This window comes from Trichomonas vaginalis, chromosome III (assembly GCF_026262505.1).
Source record: "Trichomonas vaginalis G3 chromosome III, whole genome shotgun sequence".
Lineage (NCBI taxonomy): Eukaryota > Parabasalia > Trichomonadida > Trichomonadidae > Trichomonas > Trichomonas vaginalis.
Window position 1 is genome coordinate 11,890,638 of NC_067205.1, and position 17,845 is coordinate 11,908,482.

The 17,845-nt window shown below is 28.7% G+C and overlaps 6 protein-coding genes across 6 annotated transcripts, besides 2 other annotated features; 3 read left to right on the forward strand and 3 right to left on the reverse strand.

Annotated features, from left to right (window-relative positions):
• Window positions 1–152: 152 nt before the first annotated feature.
• Window positions 153–1,151, reverse strand: TVAGG3_0685370 (guanylate cyclase protein; the record flags this gene model as incomplete). Its single annotated transcript, XM_051242827.1, has 1 exon — window positions 153–1,151. One exon carries the CDS (start codon window positions 1,149–1,151, stop codon window positions 153–155), a length of 999 nt encoding a protein of 332 aa, XP_051089414.1.
• Window positions 1,152–5,406: 4,255 nt separating this feature from the next.
• On the forward strand, window positions 5,407–5,751 carry TVAGG3_0685380 (cell redox homeostasis; the record flags this gene model as incomplete). The annotated part of the gene is made up of 1 exon (XM_001302959.1): window positions 5,407–5,751. The coding sequence occupies one exon, from the start codon at window positions 5,407–5,409 to the stop codon at window positions 5,749–5,751; it is 345 nt and encodes a 114-aa protein (XP_001302960.1).
• A 322-nt stretch (window positions 5,752–6,073) lies between these two features.
• TVAGG3_0685390 (uncharacterized protein) lies at window positions 6,074–7,697 on the reverse strand (the record flags this gene model as incomplete). Its single annotated transcript, XM_001302958.2, has 1 exon — window positions 6,074–7,174. The coding sequence occupies one exon, from the start codon at window positions 7,172–7,174 to the stop codon at window positions 6,074–6,076; it is 1,101 nt and encodes a 366-aa protein (XP_001302959.2).
• A 5,255-nt stretch (window positions 7,698–12,952) lies between these two features.
• Window positions 12,953–13,405, forward strand: TVAGG3_0685400 (ubiquitin-like family; the record flags this gene model as incomplete). The annotated part of the gene is made up of 1 exon (XM_051242828.1): window positions 12,953–13,405. One exon carries the CDS (start codon window positions 12,953–12,955, stop codon window positions 13,403–13,405), a length of 453 nt encoding a protein of 150 aa, XP_051089415.1.
• Window positions 13,406–13,733: 328 nt separating this feature from the next.
• Window positions 13,734–14,711, reverse strand: TVAGG3_0685410 (protein serine/threonine kinase protein; the record flags this gene model as incomplete). Its single annotated transcript, XM_001302957.1, has 1 exon — window positions 13,734–14,711. The coding sequence occupies one exon, from the start codon at window positions 14,709–14,711 to the stop codon at window positions 13,734–13,736; it is 978 nt and encodes a 325-aa protein (XP_001302958.1).
• Window positions 14,712–14,922: 211 nt separating this feature from the next.
• Window positions 14,923–15,747: a mobile genetic element.
• A 3-nt stretch (window positions 15,748–15,750) lies between these two features.
• Window positions 15,751–15,961: a mobile genetic element.
• A 361-nt stretch (window positions 15,962–16,322) lies between these two features.
• TVAGG3_0685440 (phage tail repeat-like family) lies at window positions 16,323–17,141 on the forward strand (the record flags this gene model as incomplete). Its single annotated transcript, XM_051242829.1, has 1 exon — window positions 16,323–17,141. The coding sequence occupies one exon, from the start codon at window positions 16,323–16,325 to the stop codon at window positions 17,139–17,141; it is 819 nt and encodes a 272-aa protein (XP_051089416.1).
• Window positions 17,142–17,845: the final 704 nt, after the last annotated feature.

Genomic DNA, 17,845 nt, shown 5'->3' on the forward strand with positions numbered 1-17,845 from the left:
TATTGCTGCAATAATCATGAAAATGAAACAATATTCAGTTAAAGGTTTGAACTCTGAATTAACACTTGCCTTAATTGTTGATACAAGATTCATTCCTGTTCTATAAAAGAAGGCTTCATATAACTCTATTGCGCCGATTTGCCATGTATATGTTATTCCATCACCTTTGGAAGGGCATAAACTGGATTTTCAGCTGTCATCATTCCATAGAATCTTCTCATCAACATGTTCATGAGGTAGAATTGACCTCCAGCTGAGAAGCAATGAGCACTTGTTGGGATGATCTTTGGAGGAGTTAAGATATTTCCGCATTTGATGGTTTGTGATGCATCGTCAACAGATTCTTGCATTCCTGAAAATGGAATCTGATTTGGACCGCCTAAAGTTAACAATTGGAAGTAATTTGCAACAATAGGTAAACTTGCATTGATTTCTTGTAAAGAAACTGTTTCATTGACACAAATATTTTGGAATGAACTATCATAATGTTCCCAAACAAGATCAAAAACATTTGACATTACCTTGTAAATATGAGCAATACTTCCATACATATAGTCGATATGATAGCAATTATTAACAACTTCTGTTGAAGCATCCAAGTAACTTTCAATGATGAAATAAAAACCAATAATTCCAGCTACTGCAATAAACAGAAAGTTGAATAAATTGTACATTTCAACTGATGCTTTTGATTGTTCATCATTAATAGAAGAGAAGAGTTTAATGATGCTTTCTTCCTGTCTGTTGTGTTCAATCTCAGCGATACTTCCTAATGATTGTGTAGTTGCTGTTGCTTCTCTTTGTAACTTTGTGAATGAATAGGAAATATTTGAAATGACTGTCTTGTGTAAGCTTGAAAGTAATCCATATATTACAATTTTATCATTTCTTAATTTTCTTATTTGAGTTGTAACAATGATCAAGTAAATGATAAAAACAAGAATAATCAAAGCAACTCTTAAATAAATAAGAATTCGATGATTTCTTGTTGAAACATCTGTCATATAGGAAATAATGTTTTCAACAGCTTCTGTAAGAGATTCTGTTGATCCAGCGTTGTTGTTCTTTGCTGTAATTGTATCTAATCCTTTTGGAACTGTATTATCAAAAGAAGAGAGACCAATTACTTTGGAAATATGGTTTGTTACCATATATGCAATCTGTCCAATATTTGCAATTGATACCTCACGATATGTGTTATTCATGTAGAAGTAGAATTCGTGAGAATGTGCAAAAACGAGATCCCTTACTTTCTCCATATATTTATTGCCAATTTCGAAATTTCTTAATGGAGTTATGATTGAGTTAGCATCTGCAACTTGCATGTTTAAAAATTGAATGATCATTTTAGAATCTTTTGATCCACCAAAGGCATTCATTGGGAAATCATCATTCAATTCAATCAATGTCATACATTTTGTTCCAGGGATCTTCGGATCATCAATCATTTTCATTAAAAACTTTGTTAACATTGGTGGTAACATGTTGATTAAGTTTCTCATATATGAAATTCCATACATAAGAGATAATGGATAAGTAATTGTACTATCTAAATAAAAGAAGAATCCTAATAATACAAGGAAAGGAACGAAAATAATGCAAATAAAGGCAAAAATTGTTGAGTTGTACATGTATTGGATTGCAGGGATCTTGTTATTATCAATCATAGACTTAATGTTTGCAATTTGCTGATAATCCAAGTCTTCATCATAAGCATTAATTTCATCCATGCCAATCGTATTTTGTTCAGTTCCTGTTGTTGCAACTTTTGGTGTTGAAATTGATTCATTGCAATGATCAGGAATATTATCAAAAGCAATAAATCCAAGTTCATGTAATGTATCAGGATGAATTTGGATTCCTTTTTGTAGCAACTTGATATCTTCATTCCATTTTCTGAACATGATAGCATCTGATTTAAGTTCCGGTTGGAATTTGGCATATTGTCTCGCAACAAATCTGTTATTAGGATACAACATGAGTAATTCATTGATTTCTAGCTCAGATGTTTCAATGCTTTCATATGTTGATCTAATAACGCTATCTAATTCTGTTGTGTTGCCTTGTAATACCAAATCCCAAATGTTTCTCAGTCTATTCTTCAATTTATCGAATAATTTTTGCAATTTGGCAATTTTAGACTTCAATTGCGGAGTGAACTTTGTTTCTCTTGTTTTAATAATTTGACCAATATTTGAGAGGTAATACTCTGCATCTTGATTCTTCTTTGCCATGTTCTTCAGAATGTTTCCAATGAATTGCAATGTACTTGACATCTCTGGATATAAAGCTGTAAATTTTGCATAAATAACCCAAACATCTAAATCATCCGACCACTTTTCAGCGGCTGCTTTAAAGACTGAAAAGTCTAAGCAAACTTTATGTCCATATGTGAATCCTGTGCATACTGATTGTCTGAATTTATTCTTTGAGCCAATGATTTCAAAATTGCCGGTGCTTTCATATTCATCAAGAGTTGCAAGATCCTTTCTAATTCTTCTCTTAATGAATAGTTCTGAAAGTAAAAGAGAAACAAATGTTACGCCGCCAAAGAAAATAAAGAACGTAATTGGCCATGATTTTTCTAAAACAATTGGAACAATCGAAGCAAGGGAAACAACAACGCCTATAATGGAACCTGCGAGAACTAATGTTTGATACAAAGGTTTTACAAATGTACCGCAACCAAAAACTACTGTTCCGTTCCAAACATAGCAAATTGCAGACAATATCATGCAAACTACTGTCGGCCACTTAGTGATATAAGTAGTTAATGAAGCGAATAGCGAAATGAAATTGATTGTAACGAATAAAACGCATGAAGGACTCGCTTCAACGGTCATAAAAGATGTGGCTCTAAAAGTTAAGGTTCTTGAATAACAATTTATCATTGTCTATGTGTACATTACCCAGGAAATAAGTGTTAATACACAGGCAAAGAACGTTTTGAATTCTATTTTATATATTTTTCCGATGTATGCTGAGATAATTTCTCCGGAAAACTGAATCGAAATTGGAATGAGCACAAATGTTACAAAAGATGAGAACAATGTTAGTGCAACAATGGAAAATCTTGATAATGTCGTTGTTTTATTGTAAATGAATGCGGCAATTACCAAATAAAATCCAAATGAGAGTAAAATTGCATCAATAACATATATAAATATATATTCATTACCAAATCTGTATTGTACTGGAACAATATGAAAGATTACTGTTAATATACTGACTGCTTTAAATGTTAATGTGGTTTGATCAAAGGCATCATCGTTGGCGGCCATGATAGAAGCACCAATTAGTTGAAAGATTCTAATAAAAGTAATAACTGTATGGACCATTTCTATTTTTGGCCCGTATATATCAAGAAAATTGAAGAGAGCAGATAGATTTTCTCTCAATCTTGTCATAAAGGGAATATCAATCAATCCATTGACTCTTGATGTTAATGAGTTCTCAAACCCTTCATTGCCTTGTGATGATGTTGACTGAATTTCTTCCATTGATGATAAATGAAGTTAATATTTTGAATGGAAATTTTGAGATGAATCAATTTGACCAAAACTATTTTGAGAAAAAAAATCTTAATTAATAATTTGATCGATATTTCGTTGAGAGAACTTATTGCATTTTTAAAAATAATAATTAGATAAGAAATAATCATGGTTATAATTTTGAAAAGGAAGCTAGCGTTTTGAAAAATTTCTTCACAAAATTATTCTTTGAAAATAAGAGATGAATTTTTGCCTTGGAAGATTCTTTATAAGGAAATATTATTTTAATTAATGAAAAGATGCAAAATATTTTTCAGATATTAGAAGTTTTGAAAAAATAAAGTCAATTAATTTGTTATTGGAATCGTGTTATTTTCGTTCTATAACATAGCTAAATTGAGAACGATAGGATAACTTACAAAATTTGAATAATTATTTGAATTTGAAAACAAATAGAAATAATTAAGTATTCTTAATATACTCACCATTTTGAATAATATATTCCGTTTTAGATTTTTAAGAATTGAATTGTTTAAATGATTTAGCTTTGAAAATTTCGATATTAATAATTAGTGAAACTTTTCAGTAACCATATCAACTATTAAATATAAGAAAATATGATTTTGATAGATTAATTTTTCAATATTCAATTTCAATTATTTTCGGAAAAGCTAATTTACATTAATTTTTAAACCAAGAATTCATATTATTTTAAATTATATATGATATTCTTTTAGATCCACTATTCATTCAAAATTTTGCAATTGATTATTTTCCATTGAATTTTTTTCAATACTATAATTCAAATTGTTAATTAGATGAAAGAAATTGATATTATTCATTAATATATGTTCATATAAGCTTTTTAATTTTGGACGAACGTAATTTATTTTCACCACCTTATTTGCTTAATTTCGATTTTAATCTTTACCATTATCAATGTCATATAACATCATGTATTAAAACAATTAAATTTTTTCATATTATTCGTTATTGATCAATCAGAAAAAACAATTGAACTTCCTAAAATACAATTTCAGCTCTCCTAATAATCGAAATTGATTTTCTACATATAGACAAGATTAGAGAATTACTTGTTAATATTAAAAATTATTATATTTCTGTCATCAAAAAAATTCACATGAAGGAATGATGTTAAAAGTTATCGGTTACATAAGTTTGAATTCGGCATATGAAAGTCAAAAGTCATCTGATGTCCATCCAATGAAACATAAGTTTTGAAAATGAAACAAATTGTTTCAACTGTTTAATCAATTTAAAAAAAATATCATATCTAGCTATATAATATCCTGGTTATAATAAATTTATGAATATCATTAATATTTTTTTTACCGTTCAACTCAATCCTGAAAAATTGTAGGCTATGATATTAAACCATAGGTTCAATATATGTACAAAACTAATAGAGAATGAGATTGTAGGAACGTTATAGGTTAAAATTTAATTTATAAAAATTTCTATATGTTATATTGTAGACCGGAATAAATCAATGCACGCATATCTTAAAATTGAATGCATATATTGAATTACATTTCAAAATAAATGGTCGAAGGGAAAATTGAATCAGAATTTATATATATAGGATGTAAAAAAATTCATTATTAAAATAAGTTTAAAAATTAAGCATATAGGAATTTACAGTTTTTTCTCTCAATTGTATCAAAAATTATGAGACAATTTTTGTGTGAAGTTATATTATATCTTTTTTTGGGTAATTCTATTGTATATCTCAAATGACACATTTTAATTCGAAATCTCATCCTCTGAAATTTTAGCTTTCAAAATCAAACAAGTTAATATTTTTATACATGCATATGTTCACATATTTAATTTTTATTAAACCCCATCAATTTTAGCTTTTGAGAGTATATATCAAAATTATAATTATAAAAAAATGAATGTGGCACATCCATCTGTTATAAAATTTAACGGATCGCTTAAAGACCTTTCTTCACTTATTCACAGTCATGATGGGTTAACAGTGTTAGATATCGATGCATCGTGGTGCCCTTGTTGCCGGAGAATTTCTAAGATGTTGCCAATTTTTGCTAAAGAGCATCCTGACGTTCAAATCATTAGAGTTGATGGTGATATTAACCCTGAAATTAAAACCTATTTTGGAGTTGAACATATTCCAAGTCTAAAATTTATAAAGTCAAATAAGCATCTCGATCCAATTGATACTATTGTTGGAGTAGACATCCCATTAATCAAAGAAAAGTTGCTACTTCACAGATGATTTTATTGTTATATTTTTTAATTTTGTTAATTATATTATAAATCTTTAAATTTGTATGTAAACATTCAATATATTTGATGTATTTACCATACATTTTTGTCATTTAAAATTTTTATTTTATTTTTATTTTTATTTTGAATAATCTTAAAATTAGTCGTTGTTCATAACGCAATGAAGTCTGAAAACTAAAATAGCTTTTGTCAATATTTTATATATTTTTATAAAAATGAAGTTTACCAGAATTTCAAAAAAAATGACAATTTTTCAAATAAATTTTTACTAAAAATAACTTCATGATAAAAAATTTTAATAAGGATGAATATCAAGTATTAATATTATCATCGGATTGTTGTTGATTAATCTTTCCACTTGAATCTAGACTTTCACCTCTATCTGATCCATAAATTGGAACCTTATCAACACCGAATGATTCCGCATTGACATCATCTTTCTTATCATCGCAATAATAAGTTTCTGAATCATTAAATTCCTCGTTCTCTGGGTCTTTCACATATCCCAAATCTTCGTCCATTTGATCGAATTTTGCACCATCAGCTGATTGATGCTTCGTTTTTCTATACAAGAAAATGCCAATCATTGCGAGGATGAGTAAGAATGCCAAACCTATTGTTATCAACAAAATCTTTTTTCCTGATGCTTCAGGATCTCTTGCATCAGCTTTGGCATCATCTGGGATTTCAACTAATATTAGTGATTCTGATTCTTGGTTTACGTGCATAACAGTTCTGACAACTTGCATAGCCATGGTTGTTGAATAAGATGTCTCGCTGGAATTATCTAATGTCATGATAACTGTTTCATAAGTTTCATTTGTCATCGTTTCTGATTCTGATGTAACATTTGTTCTTGTATATGTGTAAGTATAATTCTTGTTTGGATCTAATTCTGATGACGATGATGAAGATGAAACGTCTGATGATTGTGATGGTTCAACATTTGCAGTTCCATTGCAATAAACATCACATGAATATCCATTGCATTTGAAATAATCTGGATTGTTGTTATTTAAGTTAGTTGTCGTAGGGAAATAAACTCTATCGGCTCTTGAACTCGATGCATTGCAATAATCCATAAATTCATCAGTTTTGACCTCTTTTGACTTGTCATTTTCGTCTTTGACATAGTTAATATCAAAGGAACGATTGACATATGAGAATGAATATGGATCATAGTCTGTCTCAATAGGAATAAGTGTTTCGTCATTTGGAACAAACAATAACTTGTTTCTTTCCTTTCTTTCAAGGATATCTAATGGTAGATACTTGGAGTTTTGGACTTCTTTCTTTGTATAAACATATCCTCTGTAGTTTGTAAATGCATCAGTGACTTCTGAAATATCAACAGATGAAATGTTGCAAAATCTGAAGGACTTTAATGTAAATGTAGTAACTCCTGGCTTCAATGTCAATTTTGTCAGTTTTTTACAGTTAATGAAACTAAAAGATTCTAAAATTATATTTGGTGTAAGTTCAAATTCTGAAATTCCAATATTGTTGAATCCATTTTCACTTATTTTTATTGGATTATTAGCTGGGAACGTGATCTTGTTTAAATTTGTCAAATCTTTAAAAGCTCTATTGTCAATTGTCTTAATTGAAGTATATGAAAGATCAATACTGTTAATTTTCCAATTAACAAAAGCATCTTTTTGGATTGTTTCATCATTATTAAGATATAATATCAAATTTCCTACTTCATCAAATGCATTTTTGTGAGAAGTTATATCAGTAAGCTTAACAAGTTTTGAAAGTATCACAACTTCATTAAGTTTGGCCTTGGAATATTTCGAAAAGTTTGCCACATTACTAATAAAGGCAGTATTGGGGACATTTTGTAAGTTATCGATTGTAATTATAGATTCAAAAGTACTAGATATAGTATTTCATGTATGATTCTTCGATTTGTTACTTTTTTAACGATAGAACTTTTGATGAAATTCAAAAAATAAATAACTGTATAAAGCAAAATATCAATTTTTATAAAGAAATATGAGTGATCAATTATAAACTTTTGAGAGAATAAAAATTGAAAGAAAAAGCAATTATAGTATTATTGATGTATTCATAGGGGCTTATATGCTGATTAACTGACTTTACAGTTCATATGAAAATTATCACTTTTCATGAAATTTCATGAATTTAAATACCTTGTTTGCCTATTTAGTAATTCAAATAATATTATAAGAATTTTGATTCAAAAATAAATATTGACATTGTATCAAATAACCATGAAAATACTAGTAATAGATCGAGTTGCTAAGCTAACTTCAATGCTATTTGGAAATATTAAATGCATTTGCACGAAGGATCTGCTCGATGGGTTTCCAAATTAATTGCGGATAAATTATTTGTTGAAATGGAATTAAATGAAAGAAATTGTATCACATCATTTTTTGAGTTTGAAAATGGGGAGAAGCTTCCTAAACTTTTTAATCCCATAAATATGGTCATTATCTGGAATAAAGAGTTAAGCGTCATATGTCACTTTTTGTACTAAGGAAACATCGACTTTATGCGTTATGACTTTTCGATGAGGAAACAAGTGTTCACGTATTATAAACTTCCTTATTCCAATAAACCAACCCTAAACATAATTAATTCTAAGAATGATAATGGTCTCTTTTCTATGATAACCAAATCAATTTGGTTATCATAGTAAAGCACCAAAAACAGGAATAGGAATAACCGCGTTTAAACAGGAATAGGCAATATGGAAACTAGAGAAGACTCAACTGATTTTTTAAGCAAATCTTCTTTCTGATTCAAATCTGCTTTGCTCATCATCGTATATTACTGCATTTTTATTAAGATACTTTAATGCATGATCAATGTACATCATTCTTTTAGCAATTTTTTAAATTCATTCTGCTAATTACGTTGAATTTTGTTCAAAAGATATCGTAATTCCATAATTTAATACGTAAAATGTTATTGAATAACTCTGATTATTCCTTTACATGCAAAATGAGTGTGTTCTTTTTTACATTTTTACTCATATTAGATCAAATTTAACCTGATTTTATACTATTAACACTTATTTTAGAGGGGATATACTTAAATCTCTATTGTTTTAATAAAAACTTAAAAAAAATATAAAAATTTTCAAAAATGTTAAAATATACTAGCTTTCAAAGAAAGCAAGTCATTTTATAAGGAAGACATTATATGTTTAGGAAGGAAATTCCGTGTAATAACCAAAATAGGAAAGAATATTCAATCATTATGAAAGAACTCTATTCTAACAATTTGTGAGACATATATCTTTATAGCGACATAGTTGCAATTCATGTTTTATCCCCTTTCCTTCATTGATTTTAATTAATGCATTCATTCACTGAATATGCATGCTCAAAATCGAACATTTGCCTTACTAATCAACGGACAATGAATGTTTAAAAATGATTAGTATTGAAAAGTAGCTGGAATTTCAGTGTTGTTTTGTATATTTATTCCAAGTGCAAATTTAAACAAAATATACTTATTCAAAGTGCAATGTTTACAAACAATCAATCAATAAAAGTCACATCTTTTTTTCACTGGAAAAAAAAATGATATTTTTTTATAAAGATAAGTATTTAATTACAATAGTACGAATTTAATTTTTAGACTGAAGTTTATTCATTGTTACCGTTTTTAGTCTAAGTTTCTAGGAAATGAGTATTTTATTTTGCAAGATAAAGTTCTTCGATAAAATTAGCATGAAAAATCTTCTTTCGTATAAGAGTAATAATAAGTTTCCGCAAATCTTATTGAGAATAGTACGAGAATTTTGTTTGAAATTTAAATTTTGCATAAATAAAGAATGGATGCAAGAATTTTCCAATTCCATTTTGTTAGAGTTGATTCGTGATTCCATATTGTCGATTCCTATTCCTGTTTTTGGTGCTTTACTATGATAACCAAATTGATTTGGTTATCATAGAAAAGAGACCATTATCATTCTTAGAATTAATTATGTTTAGGGTTGGTTTATTGGAATAAGGAAGTTTATAATACGTGAACACTTGTTTCCTCATCGAAAAGTCATAACGCATAAAGTCGATGTTTCCTTAGTACAAAAAGTGACATATGACGCTTAAGGATACCCTTACGTGTCAGATTTTTTGCGCATACGAAGAAGTCATGCTAGACATGAGCTATAAACCTGAAATTTTAGCAACATATTTAAAACTTTTTAAACTACAATACACTTTAATATTCAAGAACAAAAATATTCTTTTTAGAAATTACATAATTATTTTATGTGAAATCTATATAAAAACATATTTTGCGAGCGTAACTTTTTTCTTTATAAGCACCTTATATGACTGATAAACTGTGAAGGCACATAATTGTTAATTCATAGAGTTGATATGTTTCCAAAATTGAGAGGAAATTTGAAAATTGAATACCCTTTCAATTCAATTTTCAAAAGATATCAGCTCCTTCAATAATTGAAGGACGATTTTGATCATTTGCTCTTAAAACAAGTATGCCATGGAGAAAAAAGTTACGCTCGCAAATCTGAAATATAACTATCATATAAAAAAATTAAATTTCTAATTTTTTACTCTATAGATATTATTGGCCACTTGTGTAATGCATAAAAGTTTATGTCATATGCATACATTTGGAAGTATGGGAGACGAGGGAAATTACTTCTATGAGGCACTAGGATTTTTAAAAATTTCTCTATCGGACTCACCATTCAATTTCTCGAAAATTAAAAAAAATCAATAATAGCTAAAATGTATTATGCATAACAAATTTTAATGTTACACGGTATTTTTTGAACTTCATGACATGAATTTCTTTATATTATTTTTTTTGGATTTTCTATGATTTATGCGATAGGCTGGAACAACATTGTAAGTGCAATGATATCATTTATAGAGAAATCTAAAACTTCAGCATTCAGAACTCGCAACCACAAAAATATTCATTTGCTAAGTAAGTAAAGTTGATTAAGTTCGACACTTAGCTTTTATACGTAAAACCAAATGTGTATTGTTATTTCTTGTTAAATTATTGAGAAAAAAATAAATTGTAAGAGAAACGATACTGATTATTGAAATAATATTGAGGGTAGCTGCAGATTTCTTCATTAACATGCCGGAAATTTGTTAATCTTGGTTTTCTATCATAAAATCTGTCGAAGAATCTAAAAACGGAGATATGAAATAGAGATCATGTAAATCTAGAGTATCCTGTCAGAAAAATAGACTAAGCATGTAACCCTTTTTTGGTCATAAACACTTTTTACCACTTAGTCATACAGATGATCATTAAATTTAAACGAGCACTTTTTGTCAGAATTTATTCTTTTACAAAGACAGAAGATTTTAGTATTATTTAATATTAGTGCTGTAGCAAAATTCAAAAAACGGTGAAAATTCAGTGAATTTGTGAATTCACATTTTTTTTCGACATTTTTCTTGATATATCCATGCACATTAAGAACACAGCTTTGATACGCTTAAAAAAGCATATTTCATATGAAATTGTTAAAGAAATAAACAATTTATATAAAAATTGCACTTATGGGCAGTTTAGATATATAATTTATATATAACATATATACAAATCCATAGACAAAGTGCAATAACTACAATGTTGTAGAAAATTACAGCAGAAATACTGACTTTTTGAAGGATAATAAGAATTCTTCTAAATGTTGTATTTTTATAATTTGATTGATTTTTTTACTATTTCATTAATCTTTTATGAATAATAATTATTTTTAATATATGTGCTATTAAAATTTCAAATTTTGACTAATATATCTAAGTTATCTGAACGAAACATTTAGAAAATATCATACTTACATTGAAATAGCAAGTAGAACATATTAATAGCAAGTTTCTTGGCTTTATATCTATCATCTATTGTTGTTTGATCAAACAAAATTCACTCTATTATATGGTGTCAATTAATTAAAACAATTTTAATAGTTATTTATTTAGTGCGAATAAGTGCAAACTCATAAATGAATAACTTAATAGTAGAAATGAATTATCTGATATAAATCTCACATTTTGTCCATCAGAAATACTTTAATTGCATACGCATAACTATTAGTAATACGTCTGGAGTGTCAATTAATAACAATCCCACAACAAGTAAAATTCAGATTTTTATTAAACTTATTTTTTCCTAAAAGTTTTCTCAAATTACTATATATACATATGTGGATAAAATAATAGTAATATTGTAAAAAATTAGATAATTTTTTTTATTTGAGAACCTCTCAAAAGTTCATTCAATTTATCAATTGTTTCAGTTTGATGTATATTCATTTCTGGAGCCTAAAACTTTAGCAATCATGACAATATCATATTCTCTTTCTAACTACGCAATGTAAGGGTATCCTTAACTCTTTATTCCAGATAATGACCACATTTATGGGATTAAAAAGTTTAGGAAGCTTCTCCCCAATCCTATCTATAATATAAATTATTTCCCATGATCCAATTTGGGAAAAATTCGAACAAAAAAAAATTATATTTGTGACTGTTTTGTTATTAAAATTATCAAGGGATGAATAATGTTAAAAAAAATGTTGGTATCTAAATTTATTAACCTTATAGATCATATTGATTGGTCAATAAATCATTATATCTAAATATTCTCGTAATTATAAATACAAAGTTTTTGGATTATAATTTTTCAAACCGTCGATTATATAGAATTCTGGGTTATGAATTCTTATCAATCGTAACGTGTCCAAAGGTTATTTAAGATTGCATTTAAGTTTGTTTATATAAGTCCAAATATGTGGTGAAATTTTAATAGTTACAGGGATAAATTGAATAATATTCAAAAATCGATCAATAAAAATTTAATAGGGTTATTATGATGTTTGCATGTGAATACTCATGTTAAAACATCGGGTTATCCTCACAAAAATAATAGTCTCATCACACTTTTCAATGCTCGATTTTTAAAAACTGTTTAAAAATGGAGCTTATATTGAAATAGTGTAGAGACTAAAAATTACCTCAGACTTTTCAGAGGATTGAGTGGCAACTCAATCCTCTGAAAAGTCTGAGGTAATTTGCAAAATTAAATTCCAAAAATTTCATAATATTATTTATCTATATGTTTATTGTATAATAATCAAATTAAGAAGTTTTCAATTTTCTTATTTGAGAGGCTAATTGTACTCAAAATCTATTTCTTAACAATTTTCATAAATACAAGGTATGTCAACCCTTTCTCTCAGGACGCTCAACAGAACATATGGAATTCGAGAAATTTCCGTAGATCCAGAAAGCAACATCTCCGTTCTGAGGAAGTTTGAAGGACAGAATTGCATTTTCATCTACAAAAAAACAATTTTAATAGAATCAATGACCTTTAATTATTACTCTATGGAAGATGGAGACATAATATGCAGTGTTATACCAGCTCAACTTAACATCCCTAAAGGTATGAAGGATCCAAAACTTTTGCTAGATTTAGAGCGTGAAAAACTAAAGCTAATGGACAGAAAATTCAATAGGATTGATGGAAATCCAACTATCTATAAGAAATTCCAGAACATGAAGTTAAAAGCTTCAATAAATCCAATATCTCATGATTCTGAATTGGCTACCGAATACAAACCTCTTCAAAAACCTTCTACCCAGCCTTTGCCTGCATTTTGGATACAATAATTTATTTTCTCACAAATAATGTAGGAATTCTCGTTCCTTTATCCACAAAGGTTCATTCTATGGATTAGATTATCATTCGTAGTCTTTCCATAATAACCTTTTGATTTTCAAAATTTCATTCACCAATACATTTTTCATCTAAACTTTTAAAAATTGTTTGTTTATCAATTTTAATAATTTTTATATCATCATTTTTTTGATAATTTAATTCAATAAAAGCAAATGAAAAATGTTCGATAACTACTTTATTCTAAGAATGAAAAATGTATGTAATTTCAATATAATTCCATTTTACATGATTAAAATAAACAAACAAAATAGTTTGAAATTATTTTTCAAAAAGAATGGTCTTTGGGGCAAGCTTAATTTTTGTCGGGATTGTATTATTTAATCCTCTGGATTTAATTAAAATTGGTAAGCGTCTTGGCTTCAAGATGCCCATTGTTGCAGCTCTTTTAACATGATTTCCTATTTCTAGGCCATTTCCGTTAGCAAATGCTGTAGATTGTACCTTCATATAATCTAGCATCGATTGCGCTGTTGGTCTGTTATCTGGATCAAATTGAAGTGATCTATTGATCAACCAGCCAAGATTTCCTTCTGCAGTATTATTAACTTTAATTGTTTTGTTTCTAACATCAGCTAAAAACTGTGCATCATTTTGATATGAGAAAGGATAACAATGAGTTGCCATTATATGCATGGTAACTCCATAAGCCCAAATGTCAGCCTTCATTCCATTATACACTTTGTTTGATATGATTTCTGGTGCCATTAGCAAGTGCGTGCCACAATACGTTTTCATTTTTGCTGAAAATTCGCGTGAAAATCCAAAATCAATCAGTTTTGGATGCATATCTTTATCGAAGAGAATATTTGCGGTCTTAATATCTCGATGGCTAATTCCTTTCTCATGAAGATAATTTAATGCATCAAGAAGTTCTATAGCTATTCTTATTTGTTCTGATTGTTTGAATATAAAATTGTTATTGATAAGCATTTGCATATCGCCATTTGGCATATATTCCATGACTATTGCAATGATTTCTGGAGTATAGATTACATCATACACTTTCGCAATGTTGGGATGGTTCAATCTTGATTGAATTCTGAGTTCGTTTTCAACATATACAATCATATCAGTTTCTGTAGCTGTATTTCTATCAATAACTTTGATTGCAACTTTTTCACCAGTTTTACTGTGGATGGCAAGGAATACAGTTGAAAAGGCGCCTAATCCGAGCTCCTCTTGTAATACATATTTACCAATTTTCCAGATCTGATGATTATTTGATGAATTTTGCATTTAAGCCAAAACAAGAAAATTTTGTGAGTAAAGAAATTGAGAGATCACAGAAAAGGGGTTTCAAAAATTAAAAGATTGATTATATCAAAGTTGTGATGTTATAAAAGATTTAGAGTTTTTGAAGATAACAAATTTTTAATTGAAAAAAAAAATGAAAAGAAATAATTGCTAAATTATAATTAATGTTATTATCAGAAACAATAAAGTTTTTGAGATTGGGACAAAGTTGCAATTCGGCACTTTTTGTAAAAAAAATGGGGTCATACTCATAATGAATAGAGACTTATAGCTAAGTCTTGATATCATGCAGGGAGAATATACATTGATAAGCAATTATATTTTATAGTAGTAGTATTCAGAAATTCTTACAATTTACAATACAATTTTCAAAAATGGATAAAGACTTATAGCCAAGTCTTGATATCATGCAGGGAGAATATACATTGATAAGCAATTATATTTTATAGTAGTAGTATTCAGAAATTCTTACAATTTACAATACAATTTTCAAAAATGGATAAAGACCAATAGCCAAGTCTTGATATCATGCAGGGAGACTCTCTACAAATACAAAAATTGATTATCATAAGGAAATACAAATTTATCAATTTTCATGTGAAAATTACATAAATTTGTTCTCCAATAAATAGCAATAATACTTTGAATGTTATATTAAGTAATATAGCTTCAGGTAAATAAGCTTACACTTCAAAAATATACTGTTTATTCATTAATTTTAAAAAAAGTCCAAATTATCTAATCTTGCTTACTCTTCCTTTAAACTTCTTTGTGCCAAATTTAATATTGTCTTCAAAGATGGAATAAGGACATTAGGTTCAATCCTTCGGCTTTCGACAATTTCCAAAATGTGTTGAATTAATTTCAAACATTCATCGTGTTTTGAAGCTCTTTGCTCAACAATCTGATTACATGCCCTTGTAAGAATTCTTACTGCTCTATCTTCATTCAAAACATTAGCGACTTGAACCTTAATAATCGCATTTGGAATCACAACAGTGATGAGAGTTATGACGATATAAAAAAATATTTTATTATACTCATTCGAAATTAAAAATAATAAAATTTATATATATTAATTTCATTAAATCAAGGTTAAAAATCTCACCGGAAAAATAACCTCGGTGTGATAAATTTATCACCGGAAAAATTTACAATAAGGTTAATACCGAAAATATCGAAAAATAAACATTTAAGGTTAATTTAAGAGTATGCACTTTTGTCACCTACTCCATTATAATCGACAATATTTGTGGTTTAAATTTCATATTGAATGTAAAATTTTCAGTAAGTTAAGTAAAAATTTATTTTATAATCCAGAATTTAATATTCCGCATATTCGCAATCAGAATGTGATTGCGAGAGATTCGGTCAATTCTGATACACTGCACTGACAGTGTACCAGAAATGACTGTATTTCGATCATAAGATCGGCCAAGAAAGTCTTGTCGGTCTTATTCTCGCAATCAAAAAAAAAAAAAAAAAGGTATTGGGGCTTCCAGGGGCTACGCCCCTTCTAGCCCCTAAGAAATTTTTGAGAGTCGTCACTTTTCTGTCACTTTTCAGGAAAAAAACATTTTTATTGTATATAAAATGAATTTTACAAAACCACCGTTACCCTTCTTTGGAAATAAGAGTAGATGTAAAGATATTCTATTGAGAGAACTTAAGAAACTACCGAATGGTCTAACATTTGTAGATTTGTTCGGTGGAAGTTTCTATATATCCCACTTGTGCCATACTGTATTCCCAGACTCAAAGATTATATGCAATGACTTCGACAACTATATGAACCGTCTCAAACATATACCAGACACAAACAAAATATTGAAAGAGTTAAAAGAAAAGATACCTATAGGTAAGATGGAACGTATACCATTAGATAAGAAAAATACTGTCAGAGAGGTTTTGAAAAAAGCAGAGTATATTGACTGGGATAGTATATCTTCTAGACTATTGTATAGTGGTTCTATAAGAGTTCATGACATTGAAACACTTATGTCAAACGTTTTATATCTTAACTATACAAAGGTTTTCAAAGAGAACATAGAAAAATATACTGAGGGTATAGAGTTTGTGAGATGTCGTTGGACAGAGTTGTATGAAAAATATAAAAACAAGGAAAATGTTTTCTTTATAGTAGACCCGCCGTTCTATAACACATATGATTTTCAATACCAAGTAGACTGGACTTTGAGAGACTCTTTAGAAACTTTAGACGTTTTACATAACCATCCATGCTTTTACTTTACATCCGATAAAAGTGGTTTGGAAACCGTTATGAGATGGTTAGAGGATATACATGACTATGATTTTAGATACGATAAGATAGAATATGAGAGAGGTCCTATAAACCGGAAAAAGTGTCATAACAAAGAAATTTTATTGGTAAGTAAATGTGGTTTGAAATAGGACTACTTGTTTTAGGTTTTTTCCATTGTGTCATTTACTTATTTGACGTGGCAGAAAGATATAGAGAATATGAAGATGAACCAATGCCAGCAAATGTTCAGTATATGTACTCGTAAGAGATATTTTTATCTAATATTAAAATGGACGCACAGAACTTAGCGAATGCACAGCAACCTGGACAACCAAACCCAGAGAATATTCCAAATGAAGTTAGAATACAAACTGCAATGGCAAACTATGGTCAAGTGCCAACAGATGTACAAATGCAAACTGCCATGTCAAATGACGCTGCGTTAGGTTTGCCACCATGGTATGCAAATATGAGATGGAAAGAGTTTTATACAAACCCTGAAGTGGGATATAAACAACTCTATGCAGATGACGCGAAACACAGGAGTTGACCCGGAATATGTTTTCTACCAGAGGAGAAATAGAATGTATGAGCTCCAGTTAAAAATGCTATGGAACTCAGAAGGAAACGTAAGAGACTAGGCGGACATTAGATTTTTACATATAGTAAAATGGGTTTCTTTGGAAGAATAGGAAACTTCTTTCGAAATGTTGGAAGAGGTATATGGAATGGAATAAAAACCGTAGGAAGAGGAATTTGGAACGGAGTCAAAAATATTGGTAAAAGAGTAGGTCAGTTCGTTGGTATTATACCTAAAGACCCTGAACCAGAAGAACAAGCTCCTGTTATACAA